At 39.6% G+C, this 22723-nt stretch overlaps 1 protein-coding gene across 3 annotated transcripts in view; it reads left to right on the top strand.

The window, feature by feature from the left end:
- ttc7b (tetratricopeptide repeat domain 7B) overlaps nt 1–19528 on the top strand; it is a 39973-nt gene extending 20445 nt beyond the window's left edge. The window contains exons 18-23 of one of the 3 annotated variants that reach the window (XM_057859569.1): nt 895–1122; nt 1472–1522; nt 5763–5903; nt 10869–11071; nt 13640–13713; nt 13791–19528. In XM_057859569.1, the coding sequence (XP_057715552.1) occupies nt 895–1122; nt 1472–1522; nt 5763–5903; nt 10869–11071; nt 13640–13713; nt 13791–13938 (845 nt within the window). In that variant the 3' untranslated portion in view covers nt 13939–19528. The remainder of the gene's footprint in view (nt 1–894; nt 1123–1471; nt 1523–5762; nt 5904–10868; nt 11072–13639; nt 13714–13790) is intronic. The other 2 variants (XM_057859567.1, XM_057859568.1) reach the window with 2 other exon arrangements.
- Nucleotides 19529–22723: the final 3195 nt, after the last annotated feature.

The following is a 22723-nucleotide window of genomic DNA, read 5'->3' as shown; positions in this document are numbered from 1 at the left end:
CGTTGATTTTCTCAGGTGTTCAAATACTTATTTTCAGCAGTATACTACAAATAAATTGTTTTAAAAAATCATACTCTGTGATTTCTGGATTTTAATTTTTTAGATTGTCTCTCACAGTGGACCAAGAAAATTTCAAACACGCCCATCATTTCTAAGTGTGAGAAATCGCAGGGTGTTCAAATACTTATTTTTCTTACTGTATGTTGCACACACACAAGATAACTGTACATATTAGAATTTTTTTTTTGTTTGTTTATTTTTGATGCCACAACCTACCCACACTAGCGTTGGATAGACGTAACGAGGACCTCTGGCATAGATGGACTTCAACCAGTTGATTTTATTGACTATTTTATTTTTTATTTTTTTTCTGTTTCTACTCATTAATACTAAATATGAACTATAGTCACACATAGACTAATTGTTGGTACATATTTGAAGGGTGCCTTCTCGCCTGTGCATGGTGCATTGAATTTTCAAGACTATTGAGGTATCCTAGAGAGAAATGTGATGCCTGTCTTGAAACAGATTAATGGCCTAAATACATGCCTGGATGGCAACCCTATTGAACATCGTTGACAAAAGGCTGAAACACGGTGTCTGAAATGTGCACCCTTCTGTAATGAGAAAGCAAGATGAATAGGATGAAATACCTGCCAACATCTGAAGAAGTCTCATTGAGAATAATGATGAACACAATGAATTATAATCGCATGTCATTTGAATGAACATTGTATTTTTTGTTCCATACTGGTGGGGGAGGCTACCAACAGTTAAGCCTATGCGTGACATTATCCCATTCTTTAATTTGTTTTTGTATTGACAATTACTTTCAGTTCCTTCCTAATAGAATTTGATCCCTTTGGTTCATTTGGTTTACTGTTTCTGTTTTAGCCTCAGGTTCCTCCTCCTCTCACACTGGTTCGGAACCAGTATCCCCCACTTCCCCCTCCAGCGTATCCACGCTGTCCTCTCCACTCTCCTGCCCTTCTTCTCCAGTTTTCATCCTTCAGCCTCCACCCAAAAAATCATCCTTCTTGCCTCCTCCTCCCTTGATGAACACCAAAGCCGCAACTCACTCCTTTAGCAACCACGTCACTCTTCGCCGGCTTTCCTCCAACTGTTACGTGCCACTAGGTTCCCCCAGCTCGTAGCATGGTGTGGATTGTGACGGTCCAAAAGAGCACCTTGAATTGAAGCATAATCAAACGTTGAGAACTAACACTTCTAAAGTAATGGCATTTACTTATAGTGGCACAGTTTTACATTTAGTACCATGTTTGGCCTCAGTTAAATCGTCATACGAGGTATTTATATCCACTCTGATGCACTTTTAGTTCTTTTTTCAGTTCAAACGTCTTTTGTTTAACAAAGGTTTTGTTTGTGCTCGACCTTGTTTTCTCTTCTTTCATTCATTAACAACCATCTTTCTGTTTTTTTCTCATCCCTTGCTTTATTTTCATTTTTTAAGGCGGCCCTCAGGACGCTAACACGCTTGGTTTTTCTTCCATGTTTTCTGTTTGTAAGTAGCCAAGTAACCTCCATCTGACCATAAGTTTTCCATTTATTGCTTAGTTTCCATCCATCCTTTGGTGTAGCTTTTATTCCGGTGAGATTGTAATTTATACCTACGCGGTGACTTTATTAGGTACACTTTGCAAATGCGATGCTGTGAGCGGCAATCATTTAACATGACATGCTGTATTTGCCTAGAAAATATTGGTCCTTGTTTGGTAGTTGGTATAAAGTTGAGTTCAAGTCGAGCAAATTCTGCCCCAACCATCTAACCTCATAATACTTGACACTTGAATTTCCCCTCAAATAGTCGTCTCTTTTCCATCAAGATTATAGTGGATCCAGAGTAACGCAATATTAGATTTGTTAAAGATAATATTCTTCAAACTTTGCTTTCATCATGTTTCATGACCTTTTTAACTCACCATTTTAAATACCCTTAACTTTGATCATGAGACTGACCGATTACACTTATGATTTAATTGAACATGTGTACCAAATAAAGTTACTTATGTACACATCAGCTTTTACACGATGGCTGCAACCAGCTTGAACAAGACGCTGCGATGCGTAGATTCAATTCATTATATACAGTATGTACTAGAGGAATACAGTGACCTGGTTATTTAAAAAAAAAACTAACTCATTCACTGCCATTGACAGTGATAAATATCAAATCCATTTCAGCTAGTGCTGTATTATATCGCCAAAACTAAATAAAACCCTCAACATTTTACACATCTTTTGCCATTATCGCTATGAAATAGACCTGTTCCTGAAGTGCACATTTCGGCCAGCAAATGGCGGCCAATTTGGCAGGGTTCCATATGCCATGGTAGTACAGTGATCCCTCGTTTTTCGCAGTTAATGGGGACCAAACCCCGCTGCGATAAGTGAAAAACAGATAAGTAGCACCCCCCCAAAATTTTTATTTTTTAATTAAATGGTTAAGCACTTCTAATGTAATAATTATAATAAGTTACTGTCCCACAGAATTATTTTTTAAACAAAAATAACGTAGAAAAATGCTTGTCTTTATTAACTCATTTGCTCCCAAAAACATATAAATACATTCTATTTTTAATAGCTTCAGTGTCCCAAAAACGTATTTATTCGTATTTTGCGGGGGGGGTTCACAATCGGCAGCTACAGGTTCCCATGTATCTTAGAATGCACAAAGCTCAAAACCCATTTTAAAGCAATAAAACTGGCCACTGGAGGGCAGTAGCGCATTTGGTAAACCTCCCCCCAACCTGATTCAACCAGTACATCGTAGTTGAGCAGAGCCCGCACCGCAGGCTCGTCGCTCGCGTCCCCCACACCCTCCAGTGTCCCGCACAGAAACGCGCACGGCCAAACCAGTTCCCTGCCAGGAACACAAGTTCCCCAGGCGAACAAGGCAGTGATCACCACAAAAGAAAGACTAAAAAAATTTATCTTTACGAGAGAGGCGGCAATAAGGGAAAAGTTTAACCGGCTGTCGTGGCCACAAAGCGTCATCTCCCAGTAATGTGTGAATAAATTGTTACTTTGCTATCAAAAGCTCTATTTGTCTGGTTGTTTATGTTATTTTGTAAAAGGAAAATAGGGATGTAACTAAGGCAAAAAATAGCTGCGTTAAAGTCAAAGTTACGTTTGTAATGTATGCGTTTACAAAAAGCTCATTTTCTCCGTTTTTTCATCAGAAATTGGAAAATTGCTCAAACTAAGCTATTTTCTAATGCTGTTTTCTGGAGAATGGAAAAAGATATGAACTTACTTTTTTTTCTGCTGAAAGAAGAGAGTCTAATCTTTCTTTTGGTGGGTTCTATGTTTATATAGCAATAGAACAGAATTTTTTTGTGGGCCTTGCAAAATCAGTCAAAATCCAGTAACACGGCCGGGAGCGAAGGGCCTTGCTTTGGTGAAAATGGCTGGGAGTGAATGAGTTAAATGCTTCATTGAGCGAGTCCACTCAAATCTGCTCAAGCTGCTCACTTACACAAAGTGAGTTGCCACGGCATTTGTTTAACAAGCTAAACTATGATGGACGCTTGCGGCGCTTTGACGTTACGGCTTCCAAGTATCTGGCAAGAGCAAACCTTAACGTCTGTCAATCATCGTTAACATTAATAAGCAATTCCAGTGCACTGCCTAACGAAGAAAAGTGGCTGGAGGGAGAGTACGACTACGTGATCGGATCGGGACAGCTCATCTGTATTAATACATTTATTTTTTAATTGAAAAAAAAAATCCGCAATGGACCAAGGGTGCGAGGTTTAAAGCACGAAGTAGCAAGGGATCACTGTACCTCTAATTGGCCTAAAGCTAGCCCTATCTCCACGCAATAGTTAGCCAATTGGATCCACCTGCCAATTGTGCATGAGCAATGCATGCAAGACAATAGAAAATACCAACATATAATCTAGACAGACCACTGGCAACACGATTAATTCTGATACCAATATTGATTAATGCTAACTTAATATACAACTGTCTTAAAAGCCAAAACCACTAGTTTCAAGTATTGGTAGATAATTAGATTTCTTTACATTTTAGCAAATATATATATATATATATATATATATATATATATATATATATATATATATATATATATATATATATATGCTACAGTGGTGTTTCTGGATAGTTTTAGGTTGCAGCACTACTTGACACATTCAACATTTGTGGCAGATCAGTTGAATAAATTGAGGGGGTGGGGGGGCTGTCATAAATTTACAATTTTCGACCAAATCATAAAAATGTTTTATATCGTGATTTTATCCATATCGCACAGCACTAATTTGTACTGGGATAGGATAGGTGGCATTGAGTGATCATGTTTCAAGGCCATTGACGGTATAGACGTCCAATCAATTTTGTCTGCCTCCCAGTCAGATTGGATTGGACGCCTTATATTGGCCTTAATATATCTTAGATTTGTAATACGGGATTAGAAATATGCATCTGTGTTCATTACACATAATATCTTAACACAAATTCAAATACAACTTTTAAAGACACCCACATTTTTAGTTGATTAGCAATGTTTTGGTGTGGAATAGTTTTACAAGCAATACATGACAAGATGTAATTATTCATTTGTCAAGTAAAGATGCATTAAAAAATACGTGTCACCGCAAAAGAAAAACACCGTTAAACTGATTTTTTTCCCCCAAGTCATTGTATTCCTTTAATTAATTTAACAGCTTATGCATGTGTTGTTGTAAGCAATAAACAACCAGATGTGTGTCCGTGCTGCAAGTGTCACTGTTTAAACGCAAGGGACAAAATGGCGTCGGTGCAAAGCCACCCGTCTGAAAACAATCTGTGTTTAAAATATACGTAAAATCTATTCGTCGCGTCTCCACAATTTTAGCATTCTGAATAAGTAACTATGCAAAAGAGTAGATCTTGCCAACTTGTGAATAAGGCGGCTACTGTAGCTGTGTCTTAATTCAGGGGCTGCACCCTCCCACTGATTAGTCAACAAACGTTTATTCGCTGCCACGCTCTCATTTCAAATGGATTGGACATCTAGCGCCTTCAATGGAAGGTAAGCTGTGTCTGACCAAAAAGTGATGGTAATTACAGTCAAATAAGTATGCAGTAATTTACTATAAGAAAAGAGCAAAAAAAAATTTTTTTTTTCAAAAGACATGCGTATGTAAAATGCAAATGTTTGAGATTCAAATTTTATTTCTTACAAACTGTAAATTTTAAAATAGTGAAACGACATTTTATGGTTGTGGCGCCCCTAGCGAATACACCAGGAGGTAGACTGTCCCATTTGTTTACCTAGCAGGAGCGTCCTCTCCAGTCCTCCCTTAGTCGGCAGCATAGTGCAGTCCCCTTCTTCCACGGCCCCTGAATTGAGATGGAGCGTGCGCGTGCTTGAAATAACCTCACCTGCTGTGACAAAAAAAAGCATTTGTTTCACCCACTAATCGGTGTACCAACTCATTCAGTGTGTATGCATGGTGGTGTAGAGATTAGTTCACTTAACCTGCTTAGTCCAGGCTCATAACACAATGTGTGGTTTGGTGTGTACTCATGAAAGGATTTTGTTTACCAAATTTGCATACTGTGTGCCATGGTGAGCAGATTTCTTATTCACTACAAGCACACACATAAATTCATTAAAATATTAGCAATACATTTTAGGTGGAATTATGAATACACTGTGGCACATGGCTTCTTAACCCAAATTACACAGATTTTACCTTCTCGAGAATGTTAAATGATATTGATTCATCTCCTTCCAGGTTCTGTGCATGCTACATCGATAGCAGCAAGTCGTGTGGAGCAAGCATTGTCTGAGGTGGCCTCCTCCCTTCAGAGTAGCGCCCCCAAGCACGGACCTCTGCACCCCTGGATGACTCTGGCTCAGATCTGGCTGCATGCAGGTCAGTAGTGGAACGTAACGAAGTTTAAAAGTACTGTATTTTCACGAACTTAAAGCGCACCTAAATGTAAAATATTTTTCTCCAAAATGGATGGTGCGCCTGATAATGTGGTGCAGCTATTGCGTGGACTGAGTACCAAACGTAGGCTGAGTTTGACTTTTGTGGCAGGGGGGCAAAACTTGTTGATGATCCCAAAAAGCAGTGTCAGCAGTAAAATTTACCGTATTGGCCCGAATATAAGATGGCCCTGATTATAAGACGACCCCCTCTTTTTCAAGACCCAAGTTTGAAAAAAGACTTTTTGAACACCAAATAAATTTTTATTAGGGCTGTCAAAATTATCGCGTTAACGAGCGGTAATTAATTTTTTAAATTAATCCCCTTAAAATATTTGACGCAATTAACGCACAAATGCCCCGCTCAAACAGATTAAAATGACTGCAGAGTGAAAGATGTACTTGTTGTGTTTTTCGGAGTTTTGCCGCCCTCTGCTGGCGCTTGGGAGCGACTGATTTTATAGGCTTCAGCACCCATGAGCATTGTGTCAGTAATTATTGACATCAACAACGGCGGGCTACTAGTTTATTTTTAGATTGAAAATTTTACAAATTTTATTAAAACGAAAACATGAAGAGGGGTTTTAATATAAAATTTCTATAACTTGTACTAACATTTATCTTTTAAGAACTAAAAGTCTTTCTATCCATGGATCGCTTTAACAGAATGTTAATAATGGTAATGCCATCTTGTTGATTTATTGTTATAATAAAGAAATACAGTACTTATGTACCGTATGGTGAATGTATATATCCATCTTGTGTCTTATCTTTCCATTCCAACAATAATTTACAGAAAAATATGGCATATTTTATAGAAGGTTTGAATTGCGATTAATTGCGATTAATTACGATTAATTAATTTTTAAGCTGTAATTAACTCGATTAAAAATTTTAATCATTTGACAGTCCTAATTTTTATACAGAAAATAATTACAGTACATCTGAAACAAATGATTATAATATATATTTGAGAGAAAAAGCATGTTATTTTGCCTCATTCAAATCTTAATATCTGAACAATTAAAAATGTAAACTAAAGTGCAATCACATTTGTAAATGAATGGCTTCTGGTTTTTGAAATGTAAATAAACCAATCTATTGTGATAAAGAAACAAAATTGTAACAACTTCATTAACCATCAAAGTGAGGTCTAACTTTAACTGTAGTCTTGAAACAAATCTGAATAAGAAAAAACATTGCAATAAAATAATGCAAACTTGTTAAACTTTAGAGTAGCTGAGATCTGTCATGGCTTAATCTCCGCATATGGTACCACAATGTGTCTGTGTGACTGAGTAATTTTTGAAAAGGTGGTTGTGAGAGCCGCATGAGAACCTTAAAGGGAGAAGGTTGCGTGTGATGGGGCGTGCCCCCAGTGGCTGTAACCAACAACATTGGTTTGGATAAGAACCCTCGAAAATGGCATGTACTGCGAAGAGACATGCTTATGAAGCCCAGTTCAAACTCAAGGCTATCACCTACGCGAAACAAAAAGAAACTGCCACCTAAGCATGTGCCTATATGATATTCTGATGGTATGATTACCTTAAGCCAAAATATCACGGTTTCACAGTATTGGAATTACAGCTCTGAAATGTGTTACTCTGAGATATGCTTTTGATTTTTTTTTTTTTTTTCCCCATTTAACGGGAATTTTATTTTACAAAACATATTAGCAAATTGGAACATAAGTATAATGTTAAATTAAAATAAAAATCTAAATAAAATTAAGATAAATGCAGTCTTTTAGGTAAGCCTAAACCCACAGCCACAACTCAACATTATTACCATCAGGACAAAAATAATTCTTTTCCATAAAAAGCACAAGTGTGTGACTCGTGTCATGTTTACATTATACACACACTCTCTTCCTCAACATAGAGAGTTGCCAGAGAGGAAAAAAAACATTTTTTACCACCGCTAGACACACTAAACACGCTGGAGTTAACTCTCGTTGCTGGTGGGAAACGTTAATGAGTGTTTACTAACCTGTAATTTTGTATAACTGCGAAATCATATTGGAGGTATTGCCTCCTCAGCAGCCACCCGCCGCAAACATGTTTTACATGTCGGTTGGCCCTCCTCCTCTAAGCCGCAGCCGTCTGTAACTTTTCTGTAGTCATTGTATTCCCATACCAACGATTTTGTTTTCTTCGATGGGGGAAAATGTTCAGGAGTTTCACCTCCTCCAGCCATCGTGTAGCACAGCTGACTCACTGACACTAAGCAACAACCGGTTGGGGAGGGTTGAGCTTTGCAACTGCACGTGAAGGATTTCTCTCTGCTTTTATGGGACATAAAAAATAGCTAACATCTTAGGGACGGTATGACGGAAAATTTATTGCGGTTTTGAAACCTTTTCATACCACGGTATACGTTGAAATCGGTTATCGGCACTTGTCTATGGTGATTTTTAAGAAGACGACGCTGCCTAAAGAAAAGTTTTCCACTGGAGTCATCGTGAAGGCCAATCAAAAGGGCTAGATGGACGAGGAGAAGATGAGAGAGCGTGTAAGAGTAGTGTACGTTAAGCAACCGGATGTTTTTTTTTTTCTTGTGTCACAATCCCTGTTGATCTGTGACTCCATACGCGCCCATCTTACACCCGCTGTGAAAAACCAAGTGCATCTGATGAACTCTGAGCTTGCCATCATTCATTAGTTGTGAGCAGCGTGGGAGGAATGGATGACTTATGGCGAAAACAGTTATACAAAGACTTGGAGGCAGCGCCAGGCGAGTTACGCCACAATTTGCGAATGGATTGTGGATGCTTGGGCTAAGGTGTCTGCTCGCGCTGCTTTCTGTGCTTTCGCCAAAGCCGGAATCATTTCTGAGGAGGAGACGCACGGCAACGACTGGAGGGAACCTGCCGTGTTTGATCCAGACCTAGCTCAGCTGTTTAAATTGATACAGAAGATGAGGTAATTGATGGCTTTGTGGATTGATTAAGATTGATGTGACTACTTTGTTAAATTCTTAAAGTACTCAGTTTTGCTCCTGCTGCCTTTAAGAAATAAAAAAAAAAAAAAAAAAAGGCTAGCATGCGTGCAAGCGTATGTTTTTCATGCGCCCATTAATGTAGTGCACCATGTGTGTTAAATAGAAAAATATCACCCGAAAATGAGCCTTTATCCGGTGCGCCCTATGGTCACGAACATACAATACTTTATTACTGTATGTATTTTTTTTTGTATGAAGTGGTACTTTTTACTTTACTACATTTTACAGCACGTAGCTGTACTTTTTACTCCACTACTTTTCAAATTGTCACCTGTGTTACGCACTACTTTTGTTTTTTTTTGTAAGCCCTTTGCAACTATACTGTAATTGAGAACTAGAGGCAGCAACACGAGTACAAGCAAGATTAGGCAGATGAACAAAATACTGACCAGTAAAAACCAACAGTGAGAGCAACGCGCCTTCAGATGGGTGCTGCACACTCTTGCACAGTAGGTGGGGTATGCACCTGATAGTTGCTTGCAATCTGCAAGCAATTGCAATTAAGCGCTTCGTTATTCATTTTGCCAGGAGATGAGTTTTTTTTTTGCACCTGTTAAGCTTCTGGTTACAGTACAGTCAATTTTGTTGCTTGTTTTTCTATTCTGGTCAGATTTAAATGAAATTTAGCAGTCAATTAATTTTCTTTCTTTGAATATTGGCTTAGATCTGTGTGTGTGTGTGTGTGTATATCACATTTTTGCATTGGGAGAAAATGCTTTTATTTTTTACCACCTGCTGCTTGGCAGGGAAAGAAACTAGAATGCCAGAAGTCAAGTCTCCAAACACAAGCAGCTACGTTTAAAAAAAAAAAACAGCAATAGAAGCTCAATTTTTCGCTAGTCATTTTAAATAAAGCAAGTTTTGCTAGGATGATTATGAAAGTGTCCAGTTCAACTCAAAACAACGGAATGGAAATTGAAAAATGCCTCCCGTGGATATTAATACAACAACATCACTGATTCGCTCATTTAGCTGTCAAACAAAAAGGATTCAGTCTCAGACAGAACATCCAGTCATCATGCAAATAACCAGAGCGTCCGGACCAGCTGAGCCTCGCCCACTGCCCATAGACCCCCACAGATGCACAGCGTCCGATGGGTGGGACAAACCTAGCTTGAACACTGTTTAAAGGACAGTGAAGTTGCACAAATGAATGAAAAGCAAGGCACTAGCTAATTCTAAACAAAGGTTGAGCATGTTGTAGCACATATTTAGTCAATGACACGCACACACAACAATATATATTTAATCATTTCTTTTTTTTAACATTTTGTGGGAAGCTGAGCTTCCTTTTGAGTTTTGGAGCAATGGTCACTGTAGTAATTTATACTGGCTTGGAATGATAGATTTGCATTTTACATTAGTACACCTACAACACTGTGTATTGGTGTGTTTGTCTATGGCTGCAAGATTAGTCATAAACGCCATCCTTTCAGAGACGTCACACCCAATAATTAAGACATAATCGGTGGAAAAATCTTGAGAATTTTCAGTAAAGATGGAAAACCCTGAACTTTACTCTAGAAAAAGCCTTTGCTTTAAGGAAAAAAACTAAAAGTCTCGAGAAACGAGATGGACTGCTGTCCTGAGCCGAGTCCGTCTTCTGTGTGGATTAATGTGTTGCTGTTTTCAATTGTCTTGCATGCACTACTCACATCCAGTTGGCAGGGGGAGACAATTGTCTAACTACTGAGTGGAGATCTAGACATTTTGAGAAAACCATGGCTAATTGTCTACTTTATAGATTAGTATTGATATTAGTAAACCGAAATGTAATTTCTTTTCTTAATACTTGAGTTCTACCACCAATACAAGCGTGCGTCAGGCTACACAATAATGTCTCAACTTATTTATGTAAACTTTTTTTCCCCCATCTTTAATGAATTCCTTGCTGTGTTTCGACCAGCCGAGGTATACATCGGCATGTCGAAGCCTGCCGAGGCTTCAGCCTGCACTCAAGAAGCTTCCAACCTCTTTCCCACATCCCATAATGTCCTCTTCATGAGGGGGCAGATCGCCGAGCTCAGGGGCAACATAGATGAGGCCAAGCGCTGGTATGAAGAAGCCCTGTCCATCAACCCGACCCATGTCAAAACCATGCAGAGACTGGTAATGCACTTTTACACTTTTGTGTCCTTTATTTTTCTTGAAGAGTCAACAGACCCATTTTAAAGGCTTTTTTGAGATTGACTTAAAAAAAAAAAAAAAAATGCAGATAAGTGGTGGATTCCTCCCTCAGTTTAGCTTGGCCAAGAAACAGTTTGTAGACACGTTCTACTGGTTCGACAAGCTAAGCAAACGAGTCGTTCGTTCATTGTCGACAGCGTTTCCTGTTCAGAGTCACATGGTTATAAAAATATATATACTTGAAAATATATCTGGTGGTGCTGTGGAACACATTTTATGACTTATTGAAAAACCTACGAGAGGAAAAAAAAAAAAACTGCCGCTACACTTCATAGATGCAATCGACTCAGTGTAGTTTTTGACAGCCCTTTTAATTATCGTCTTAATCTTTTGGACGATAGAGGATTCTTGTTAGTCAGATTTGAGTCATTTCAAAATCTGTTTGTCTTCGTCTAGTTTTAGTCGACGTTTACTCAATATTTTCATCTTTATAATTAAAACGTTTTTGTCCAAAAATAAATGAATAAATAATGGCTTCCAACCATTTTGAATGAACATTGACAGACAAGCACATATAACGCCAACATAGGTGATAATACACAATCAGCAGGAAAACAATACATTATTTTCAATTAATTATACCCACCTGGATGCTACGAAGTGTATGTAAAAAAAAAAAAATGTCCGAAAGTTTAAGAGGACGCTCAACGTTACCAGTAGCTTAATGCTAACGCTACAAGTTAAATTTAGTATGTGATACTCAGTAGACTAGCCTAAAGGCTAAAGCAACATTGCATATTCTTTCTTGCCACGAAAAGAAAAATCTTACGGTGTGTCTCAAAACAAGCAATTGAGGGGGGGTGGGTGGAGAGGACTTTAATGGGTGAGTTGAGGAGGGCTCAGCACATCACATGAGTGACACAACCAGACACTGCTACATGCAGGCTAAATACGCATAAACACGTGACGGGAATTATGGCGCATTTCCATCTCGTTAGACGAAAACTGCCGTTTGTTTCGTTATGTTTTAGTCCCCAAACACACATTTTTACCTCGTTATCGTCATCGTCATGAAGAAAATGTTTGTTGACGAAATATTTCCGTTGTAGTCATCATTGATGAAAACAACACTGAATCGACTTTAGATCGTCACATTTAGACGTCAGTGATCATGTTTTACTGCCATTGACACCACTAGGTGCCAATCCAATTTGACTGGACCGAACAATCGTTTCCAACCCTCAGTCGAAATGGATTGGACGTCAAGCGCTGTCAATGGCAGCCAATGAGTAAGTAAGTAATCGTAATTAAAGTCCCACCCCTAATTTATATGATTTTAGTAGATAAACACATCCAGCAACAGCAGGAACCGAAATACTGTACCGTAATTTTCGGACTATAAGCTTATTTGTTGGGTTAATAGGTAACACTTTATTTGACAGCGGCGTCATAAGAGTGCCATAAGACCATTTATAAGACTGCCATAAGACCATCATAATTTTGACATGAGCCACTGTCAAATAGTGTTACCAAATTCCAGAAATGGCAATTATAATAAAACTGGAGTTCAGTAACTGAAGAAATAATTGACACAGAACATGAATTTTAATTATTTACATCCGTAGCGCGGCAATGCATGCTAAGAGGCATGTTGGACGACATTAGTGTTGGCAGCAGAGGGAACAGTGATGGCCAAATGAAGCTTCTTGAAGCAATGAAGTAGGGCTGCAGCTATCGATTAATTTAGTAGTCCATTATTCGATGAACTAGTTAGTTCGAATAATCGAGTTATCGGTTAAGGAACATGAAAAATTAAAATAACAGCCTCAAACGGTATTTAAAAAAAAAAAAAAAAAAAAAGATCTATGTACGTACAACAAAATAACAATTGACTAACTTACATAGCAAAAGTCCGCTAGCTTAAATGCTATAAAACGCTTTTTTTTTTTTTTTTTTTTTTTTTTTAAACAATGCTCTTAATGGTTCAGACACAAATTCCCACAAAAACAGCTAAATATACCTATAAACTAAATTATGAATGCATTGAAAAACATTAGCTCAAACAAAAACTTAGCTTACATTGGTCCTAACAGAGAGCAGTTGGATTCAGGCATGTGAAATGAGGCAGATCAGAGGGCAGTGTATCCACCCTAATCAATAAAACTAAATGCAAACACTTTCAAAACAAACCATTACAACGCCTTTTTAATTAAACAAATACTAAAAGCAATAAAATTTAATTTGAATTTTTTTTTCTAATTGAAATCTCGAGTTAATCGATTTATCGTTGCAGCACTACAATGAAACTTTGCTGCCAATTGTTTCTCAAAGCTTCATGGTGGTTAATGCCGCTGTCAAATAAAGTGTTCCCGGTTAATATATTTTGGTGTAAATATCCCATGATACAATGAGGACATCTGCGGTTTTTAATCCAGTGCGGTTTATCTTTGAACAAATGCCGTTTTCTAAAATTTGGTGGGTGGCGGCCTATTATCAAGTGTGCCTTATAGTCCGAAAATTACGGTAATTTTTTTTTTATGCCATCCTTAGGGTCTTATTCTGTATCAGCTTCAACGCTACAGTCTGTCAGAAAAGGTTCTGAGGGATGCAGTGCAGGTCAACAGGTACGTTATTGTGTACAACGGCCAGTCATTTTCCAGCAGTGGTGCTCTTAAACACACAATTTCTTCTCTTTGCGTAGTACGGCGCACGATGTGTGGAACAGCCTCGGCGAGGTGTTGCAAGCACAAGGGAACGCCGCCGCTGCCACTGAGTGTTTCCTCACCGCTTTGGAGTTGGAGGCCAGCAGCCCCATCCTCCCCTTCACTATCATTCCTAGAGCACTATGAGACACATAGACATACTATTGGACAGGAGTAAAAAATGTGAAGAACGCATCCATTGCATTCCTGCATGACACTTATGGTGTTGCTGTAACCCACCCACCACCTAACCCAGCACAACAGGTGATGCTGTTTTGCCATGGGCGGGTATGTACGTTGAATTTTGACTGACATTTCCTCCATGAAGTCGAATAATTTACTCTGTTTCTGTCATTCACATCCTCTAGTAACTGAGGGGCCGTTTACACGACAGCGGTAACAGGGAAAATGTTGCAAAAAATAAAAGTTTTCCAGATGTCCATATCGTTTAGAGACAGCATTTTGGAGGGCTGAAACTGCTAAAATCGTTCAAAAAAAAAAAAAAAAAACTTCCAGAGTGGAAATCTTGATGCTTCACTCTGTCGTCGCTGTCTATGTCTGCGGTTTGCAAGATGAGGGCGCATCTGGCCATCTGTCACAACTAGGGTTGTTCGGATCATGTTTTTTTGCTCCCGATCCGATCCCGATCGTTTTAGTTTGAGTATCTGCCAATCCCGATATTTCCCGATCCGATTGCTTTTTTTTGCTCCCGATTAAATTCCAATCATTCCCGATAATTTTTCCCGATCATATACATTTTGGCAATGCATTAATAAAAAAATGAATAAAACTCGGACGAATATATACATTCAACATACAGTACACAAGTACTGTATTTGTTTATTATGACAATAAATCCTCAAGGCATTTACATTACTTTTTGTGAGAGGGATCCACGGAAAGAAAGACTTGTGACTTTGTATATTGTGACTAAATATTGCCATCTAGTGTATTTGTTGAGCTTTCAGTAAATGATACTGTAGCCATGCCCCAATACATGATGGCAAGTTGAACCATGACTGTGTGTAGTGCTACCAATTGATATATCTTCCCTGCGTTGGGAAATAAAATAAGGTGTTGAGAAAAAGATCAATTGCTACCTTGCTTCCCCACATTGCTTCCCATGATATTTCTAATCGTAGGGAGAGGGATTGTAAGGCTTTAGTCAATTTAAATAAGCCTCCAAAGGCTGCCAAAATTCACTCCACTCATTTTATGCTGCCTTTTATCTCTCTATATAGGTAAAATGGCGCCATTACAGATTGAGCGTGACAATGCATGAGTGGGTCGTGCAACGCATGCATTAATTGTGTAAAATATATTTCTTTTTAATCAAAATCTCTTTATTTTTCACAATAGTAGTGCGTTGGTTTCCAGTGTAAAATATTTTAACGTGATACATTTTTTAAAAAACGTATTACCGCCGTTATCGGGACAAATTTGATAACACTACTTTAAGCCTAAACTAAAGACTCTGGATGAGTGTAACATATTATGTCTGTAACATTAAATACAATTAGAAAACGATTTAATTTAAAAATATATATTAAAAAAAAGGCATGACCGATAATTTTTTGCCGATTTCGATACTTTGAAAATGACGTGATCTAGTCACAACAAAAAAATCATTGGCCAGATAGCTAGCTCGCGCTAATAACCTCGTTGACTGGTGTGCTTCAGGTTGGGTTAAGCATCAGTGTTGTTAATTTTACTTTTAAAAAATTAGTTACAAATTACTTCTCCCAAAAAGGAATTTAATAACTCAAATTACCTCAACTTGAGAATTAGTTACTGACGTTGCTTTTCATGTTCTAAACGTTATTATATGAGCCATTCTTTAACATCTTTCACATCAAATATGTTAATATTTTTCAATATGCAAGTGAAGCTGTGAATTTCTTCCCCCTTTTCCTCCCCCTCTTGTTTTGATTTAAAAAAAAAAAAAAAAAAACATCACGCAATGCATCATTCAAATACGTCATTCAAGAAAAGTGTTTAGGCCAATTGACTTTTTGGGAATTAAAAACAAAAACATTGTTATTATTTAGAGGAGTGCAAAATTTCCGATTCTTAGATTATTCGCGATTCGGCCGTGGAAGATTCGAGAACGATTCACAAACATCCAAATTCCAATTATTGAATTATACCAGGTAAAGCGGAGATAAAACACAGTCAGCGCGGTCTTCGGGACGCAATGAGGAACGGACCGACAGTAAATATCATGTGCAGCTAATGCCGCTAGGTAAAAAAAAACAATAATACCTGACTGCGGCCGTCAGCCGCTACAAACAGCTCCCAGTTGCTAGTCGCTACAAACATACGGCAGCATACGGCTATGGTAGATATCACATATATCTAGACTAGATGTGAATTGACACTTTCCCGCGCTAGAAAACAGGCTCCATCTTAAAGCAGTAGACTTCTCTAGAAGGCTCTGTTGTAGAGAACCTAATTACTTTTTATCTAAAATACCCCTAAATCGGCAAAGTCTTGACTTGGATCTATCTTTAAATGATGAAACAGTTTTAAAACATTCACATGTCGAAAGTAGATGTGAGGGAAATGATGGAATAACGGGCGGGATTTTAACTTTAACGGTTCATTCACAACATTAAATTAATTGAATATAGTTTAAAGCTTCTGATACAGAATAGGGACTTGAGTATTTTTTTATTTACTGTTTTAAAACTGTAACTTTAAACTGTTTTTAACGGTAACTTGATAATAAAATCGTAGTTTGGTTTTTTTAGCCTGAGAGGATTTTTGAACAATTTTGGAACAAATATACAAAACTTTTTTTTTTTTTTAAATGGGGACGGGGGGGGGGCATCAATAATCGATTTATAATTGAATCTGAGTCTCTGAATCGTAATCGAATCGTTAGGTGCCCAAAGATTCCCACCTCTAGTTATTATATTGTAGCATCTACAAGGACAACACCCACTAGGTGATGAACAGGAAAAAAGTTCATTATTTTCAATGAATTGTACCCACCTGAACGCCGCGAACTGTTGCCCGGGTGTTTAAGACAGGGGTCTCCAAACTGGTCCTCGAGGGCCGCTATGGGTCCTGGTTTTTGTTCATACCGATCAAGCACAGACCTTTTAACCAATGTGGTTTTTACTAAAACAAGCAGAACCTGACTGCAGTCAACTGATTGCACTTATAAAACACCAGATTGGTGAAAAGGTGTGGTTTGGTTTTGTTGGAGTGAAATCCTGCACCAACTGCGGCCCTATGTGGAATAGTTTGGAGACCACTGGTTTAAGATGACACTCACCACGCTAAATGCTAATGCTAGCGAGAACACGAATGCTATGCTAACACTCAGAGCAACCTAGCATCACGTTTGCAATGGCGTTACAACCCCCTTCCCATCATCCCCTCTCCCGCTTTGCTCTCTCCATGTCTCTCAGACATCTCTAGTCATTCAACCAAATTGTAGTAACGCATGCCTTCACATCATCAGTAACGGTAACGGCGTTGCAAAGATGGTTAAAGTAATGAATTCGATTTCTCACTACTGACAAATATAATGCTGTTAGCAACGCTGTTATACTCTTAACGCTGTTATTAACAACACTGTTCGGTATACACCACATGCCAGTGACGCCCTCATTACCAGACACGCCGCAGTCTTGCAAGCCTCAAAGTGACTTTCCTCCAGATTTCCCCACACAAATCAGTCACGTAAACACAGAATTATTTCACATTTTGCGTTTTTGCTTCAGACTGTTGTAATGAAAATGTGGCCTAAGAGGTACACTGCTGGCCAAACATATTGGCACCCCTGCAATTCTGTCAGATAATGCTCAGTTTCTCCCACAAAATGATTGCAGTTAATGCGTTGGTAGAAATATTTTCATTGATTTTGTTTGCAATGAAAAAACACAATGAATTTTTTTTAAAAATCATTATCAGAGCTCTCCAAAGGTGTTCTATCGGATTCAGGTCTTTAATCATTGCTGGCCACTTTAGAAGTCTCGAGTGCTTTTTCTCAAACCATTTTCTAGTGCTTTTTGAAGTGTGTTTTGGGTCATTGTCCTGCTGAATGACCTCTGAGGGAGACCCAGCTTTCTCACACTGGGCCCTACATTATGCTGCAAAATTTGTTGGTAGTCTTCAGACTTCATAATGCCATGCACACAGTCAAGTAGTCCAGTGCGAGAGCAAGCAAAGCAACCCCAAAACATCAGGGAACCTCCGCCATGTTTGACTGCGGGGACCATGTTCTTTTCTTTGAAGGCCTTGTTTTTTTTCCCCTGTAAACTCTATGTTGACGCCTTTTCCTGGTCTCATCTGACCAGAGAACATTCTTCCAAAACGTTTTTGGCTTTCTCAGGTAGGTTTTGGCAAACTCCAGCCCAACTTTTTTATGTCTCTGGGTCAGAAGTGGGGTCTTCCTGGGTATCCTACCATCGAGACACTTTTCATTCAGATGCCCACAGATAGTATGGGTTGACACTGTTGTACCATAGTCGAGGTTCTTTATTCACCAGCCACACAATCTTTCGTTGAAATCTCTCGTCAATTTTTCTTTTCCGTCCACATATACAGTAGGGAGGTTAGCCACAGTGCCATGGGCTTTACACTTATTAATGACACTGCGCACGATAGACACAGGAACATTCAGGTCTTTGGAGATAGACTTGTAGCCTTCAGATTGCCCATTCTTCCTCACAACTTTGTTGTTCTTTTCTCCAGGACACTGGAAGGAGGTTGTGTCAACTTTAATCCATTTTAACTGGTTGCAAGTGTGATTTAGTTATTGCCAAGTCATAGATGCTGTTAATTACACAAATTAGAAAAGCATCACATGATTGCAAGCAAAATCAAGGAAGATGTTACTACCAATGCATTTGTAATTGCAATCATGTAGAACTACAAGGGTGCCAATACTTTTGCAGCAGCAGTGTAGATGAAGCACTGACAACAAACTAGCTAGCGCATGCCCCGACGATACAGCTGCAAAACTAACATTCTCATGATGCTGGTCATTCTGTGCACCAGCCGAAATATCAAAATGCAGACTTGGATCTACACTCAACGCTTTTTGGAATGGATTCGTTCTGCTGAGATGCATATGATCTGTGTCTTTAGCAAAACAGCATTTCCATTTCAGAATTGGAATCACCTTTATTGGCAAAGTATGTTAGAAACTTTTTCCAAGTTACTTGATTGAAATGTTCCTTCTATGTTGTGTAATGCTGTTCCTTTTGAGATTCTTGTTACTGTAAGCCAATAAGGTAGACCCACCTGTTTACCAAGATTGAAATGAGATGATGTTTAAACAGTGCCTGAAGCTAAAGCAGGCACGAACTAGCCTGGCCTAGCCTGTTAGCAGCACAGCTACAGACCTTAGTTTCATGTCCCCATTTGGACACAGAAGGAGCATTCATGTTCTCGTGACCATATTTGCCAAAATAGTTGTTACCTTGACACCTACGGACAAACAAACAAGCTATTTTGGAGGAAAATGTCATTGAATCTTGATGCGCGTAGCTAAAAATGAAACCCGGTGTCTTTACCTGTTTTAAATGTTCAGATTTTTGTTTTACAGCAAATTGAAGGTGTAATGGTTGTATATTTATAGTGCCATGTGTATTATTTTAGAAAATAAATTATAATTCTATTTTCTGCACAGAGCATGTTAGCAAGAGTGCTAAGGGTGTACTCTCAATGCTGTAAAATATGGACTGTCGAAGATGATGAAATTAAAATCAGTTTTTTTCTTGTTCCATTTTGACTTATTTTAAAGCGCAACGTCTGTCTTTGACCTCTGGGTCACACACCCAGGCCTACATCTCAAGTGAGTTTCTGGCAGCCACTTGGTGAGTTTGTGTATCCTCTTTTGTGTGTCTTTTATCAGTGGATTTTACACGACTGACAGCTTTTGTCCTGCGGTGTCAATCACACACAGACCCCCCACTTAACTCTCGGGTATCACTCAGTGTTGTTTCCTCCTTTGCGGTCATGACCTGTCTGTCCAATACGATTAGGGCCACCCTTTCCATAACACCAAAAAGAAGGGCAACATCCAACTTAAGCGTACCACTTGCAAGAATACAACTTTCTACTGTGGGAAGTTGCTAACCGCTAGCGTGTAAGCATAAACAATTGAATTAAACCAATTCCTTCATTATAGTCACAACGACAATATGACTCATCAGTAGCAATGACGCTTACAAGTTGACAGCATATCACAGTAAAAACAGGTCAGTCAGGTAAAATAGCACTTTACTAAGGGTTTAATTTAATTTCATTGGCTGCCATTGACAGCACTAGGGATCTAATCCATTTCGAGAGTGGGGGGGCTTGCAGAAATCGTTAGATGGAGCCTGTGCGTGGATGCGGGGTGGGTGCCCAGGGGGCGGGGCACGCTGGGTGTGGTTTGTGGCGGGGAGTGGTCGGGGCTCTGGTGGTTCTGCCGGGCCTGCCTCTTAACTCATGCACTCTTCACTTCGCACTGTAAATATCTTTTACCTTTGGCACCTACACAGATTCAGGTCTTCGGGGAGATTTGGAATGGGGCCGCACAGTCCCGGGCCAGCTCCCCACTGATTTTAATGAATTATACCCAGAGGATGTGGGGCGGCTGGGACCAGGTGGTTAGGGGAACACGTTAGTTACCTCCCAGCCGCAGAAACCGCCATTATCACAACGCGGGGCTCTGTTCACGCAGCGGATACACGACACTTTCCTTTCATTCTCTTCTCTACCCGGGTATCCTACTTGGGCCCCGGTGCGGGTCGCAGGTTGAGTGCCGACGGGGTGTCGCCCACTCTGGGTGGGGATCGTGTCCTACTTCGGGCCATGGGGGTGCCTCGGAGTGCCGTGTCGGTTGGGGGGTTGCGGCGGTTGTTAGTGGGCTAGGTGGGCGGGCGTGGGAGCCGGTGGCATGTCCCCCTCATCCCTTCCCTGAAGGCTGGTTAATGAGGGTGCGAATGGTCTGGGGTACAACCCTAGGTCCCGGGCGATAGTGGGCCTCCTTGCCGGAGCTGCAGGAGGAGGGATAGGGTCATGCTGGCTCACCCCTCCGATTTGCTGGGGAGGGGCCGGGGCCCTAGGGGCCCCACGCAGCATTTACACTTTTTGCAGGACTATTACACGTCTGATTGGATTCAGACATGGCTGGGTGCGATTAGACATACTCAAGTAGAGAAAGTATCTGTGCCAGGATTAGCGATCAAGCAGCATAGAATAGGATGTCAACATTTCCACACTTACAAATGATTCAAATACTGGGTTCTACACCTCACATTGCTGATTGGGCGTTTAAATGAAAAACTGTCCTGCATAGAGTTGCCAACCGTCCCTTTAAAAACGTAATTGTCCCGTATTTAGAAAAAAAAAGCGCATCCCGTATTGAGCTTTCAAGGGACACGTCTTCTCCCGTATTATCATTTAAAAAAAAAAAAAAACTCCAAAAGTGTCTTATTTGTAGAACGAACCAATACTGGTGTAGGTGCCTGAATAACGTTTGGTTGGATATTTTTGTTAATCGTAAATAATTTGTTTGGTTTTATAAAAGTTAGTTGTTGTTTAGTTTTGTGGGACGGGCTTGTGACGTCATGTCGTACGATATAATGGGCAGCGAGAGCTGTTTCGGGTGAGTCAGTTGGAGTGGGGCAGGAATGAGGAAGCATTAGAGCCCGAACAATTTTTGAACCTTTCTCTTTAAATCTTTTTTTTTAATGATCTCTCAGTTGCTCTTTTGTTTACGTTTTGGATGCCAAGCTGTGGATTACTTTTTGTTGGATTAAAGAACGAACGCATTACGAGCGGTGTGAGAGTTTTTCTTTGCCCGCTGTCCCGCGGTGAGTGAAGAAGAGGATAGCGTCAGGTTGAAGGGCCTTTTAGCGTTTCGGATCCTGCAACTGGTACGGCGCGTTACAAGAATATACAGGGAAACGCATTGCCCCGCCTCCTGCTTATTGACCAAGGAGCTGACGGAACAATGACAATACGAAATCCCACTAATCTCATTGGTTGAGGTACTGCCGCTTGCCATGATGAAAACGGAAGACAACAAGAGTCTGGGAGATAAGAGGTTTTGAGTGAAGCTTCAGTAAAAAACATGTTCTAAATGATGCTTAGTTTTCTTGTTCTTCTCGGTGTACTTTATTTTCACTACTGTCATTTTCGGACTATAAGCCGCTACTTTTTTTCCCCTCATTTTGAATCCTGCTGCCTATAGTCCTGTGCAGCTAATTTGTTGATTCATTTGTGTTAATAGGTAACACTTTATTTGACAGCGGCTTCAAAAGACTGTCATAATTATGACATGACACTGCCATGGGCATTAATGAATGCTTATGACAAATGTCATTAAGTGTCATCGGGCAAATTTTGTCACTGACTTCATTGATGTCCTGCTCGGATCTTTTACATCCATTCAAAAGTGAGATAATTTGCCAGATGTCATTCAGTGTCATCTGCCATAAGCATTCATTAATTCTCATGACAGTGTCATGTCATAATTATCACACGACGCCGCTGGCAAATAAAGTGGTTCTGGTTAATATCCTAAAATACAGTGAGGACAGCTGCGGCTTATAGTCCGGTGCGGCTTATCCATGAACAAAATTCGTGTCAAATTTGGTGGGTGGCGGCAGGGCTGGCCCAGCCTATACGCAGACTATGCAGCTGCCTAGGGCCCCTGACCACTAGGGGGCCCCCAATCTGGCAATCGTTTAATTTATATTCTATTTTGTTTACTACAGTTTGCTTTATTTGACTTTTGTGAGTTTTGATACTTGATTACAAGCTTTAAAAAATATAAGTTCTTCCTTAACTTCTTTCTTTCCTCTTTTAGAAAAATGTTTGGCGCTATCTACTGTAAGTACTGACAATCCTTTGGGGTGAGAAGTGGGGTGCAGTGGAACACAATCTGATTAATTTACAAAATGTGGACGTATGGCTTGGATTGCAT

This window comes from Corythoichthys intestinalis, chromosome 15, assembly GCF_030265065.1.
Source record: "Corythoichthys intestinalis isolate RoL2023-P3 chromosome 15, ASM3026506v1, whole genome shotgun sequence".
In the NCBI taxonomy this organism is placed as follows: Eukaryota; Metazoa; Chordata; class Actinopteri; order Syngnathiformes; family Syngnathidae; genus Corythoichthys; species Corythoichthys intestinalis.
Note: the sequence above shows the minus strand (reverse complement) of the source record. Positions and strands in the feature narration are given on the sequence as shown.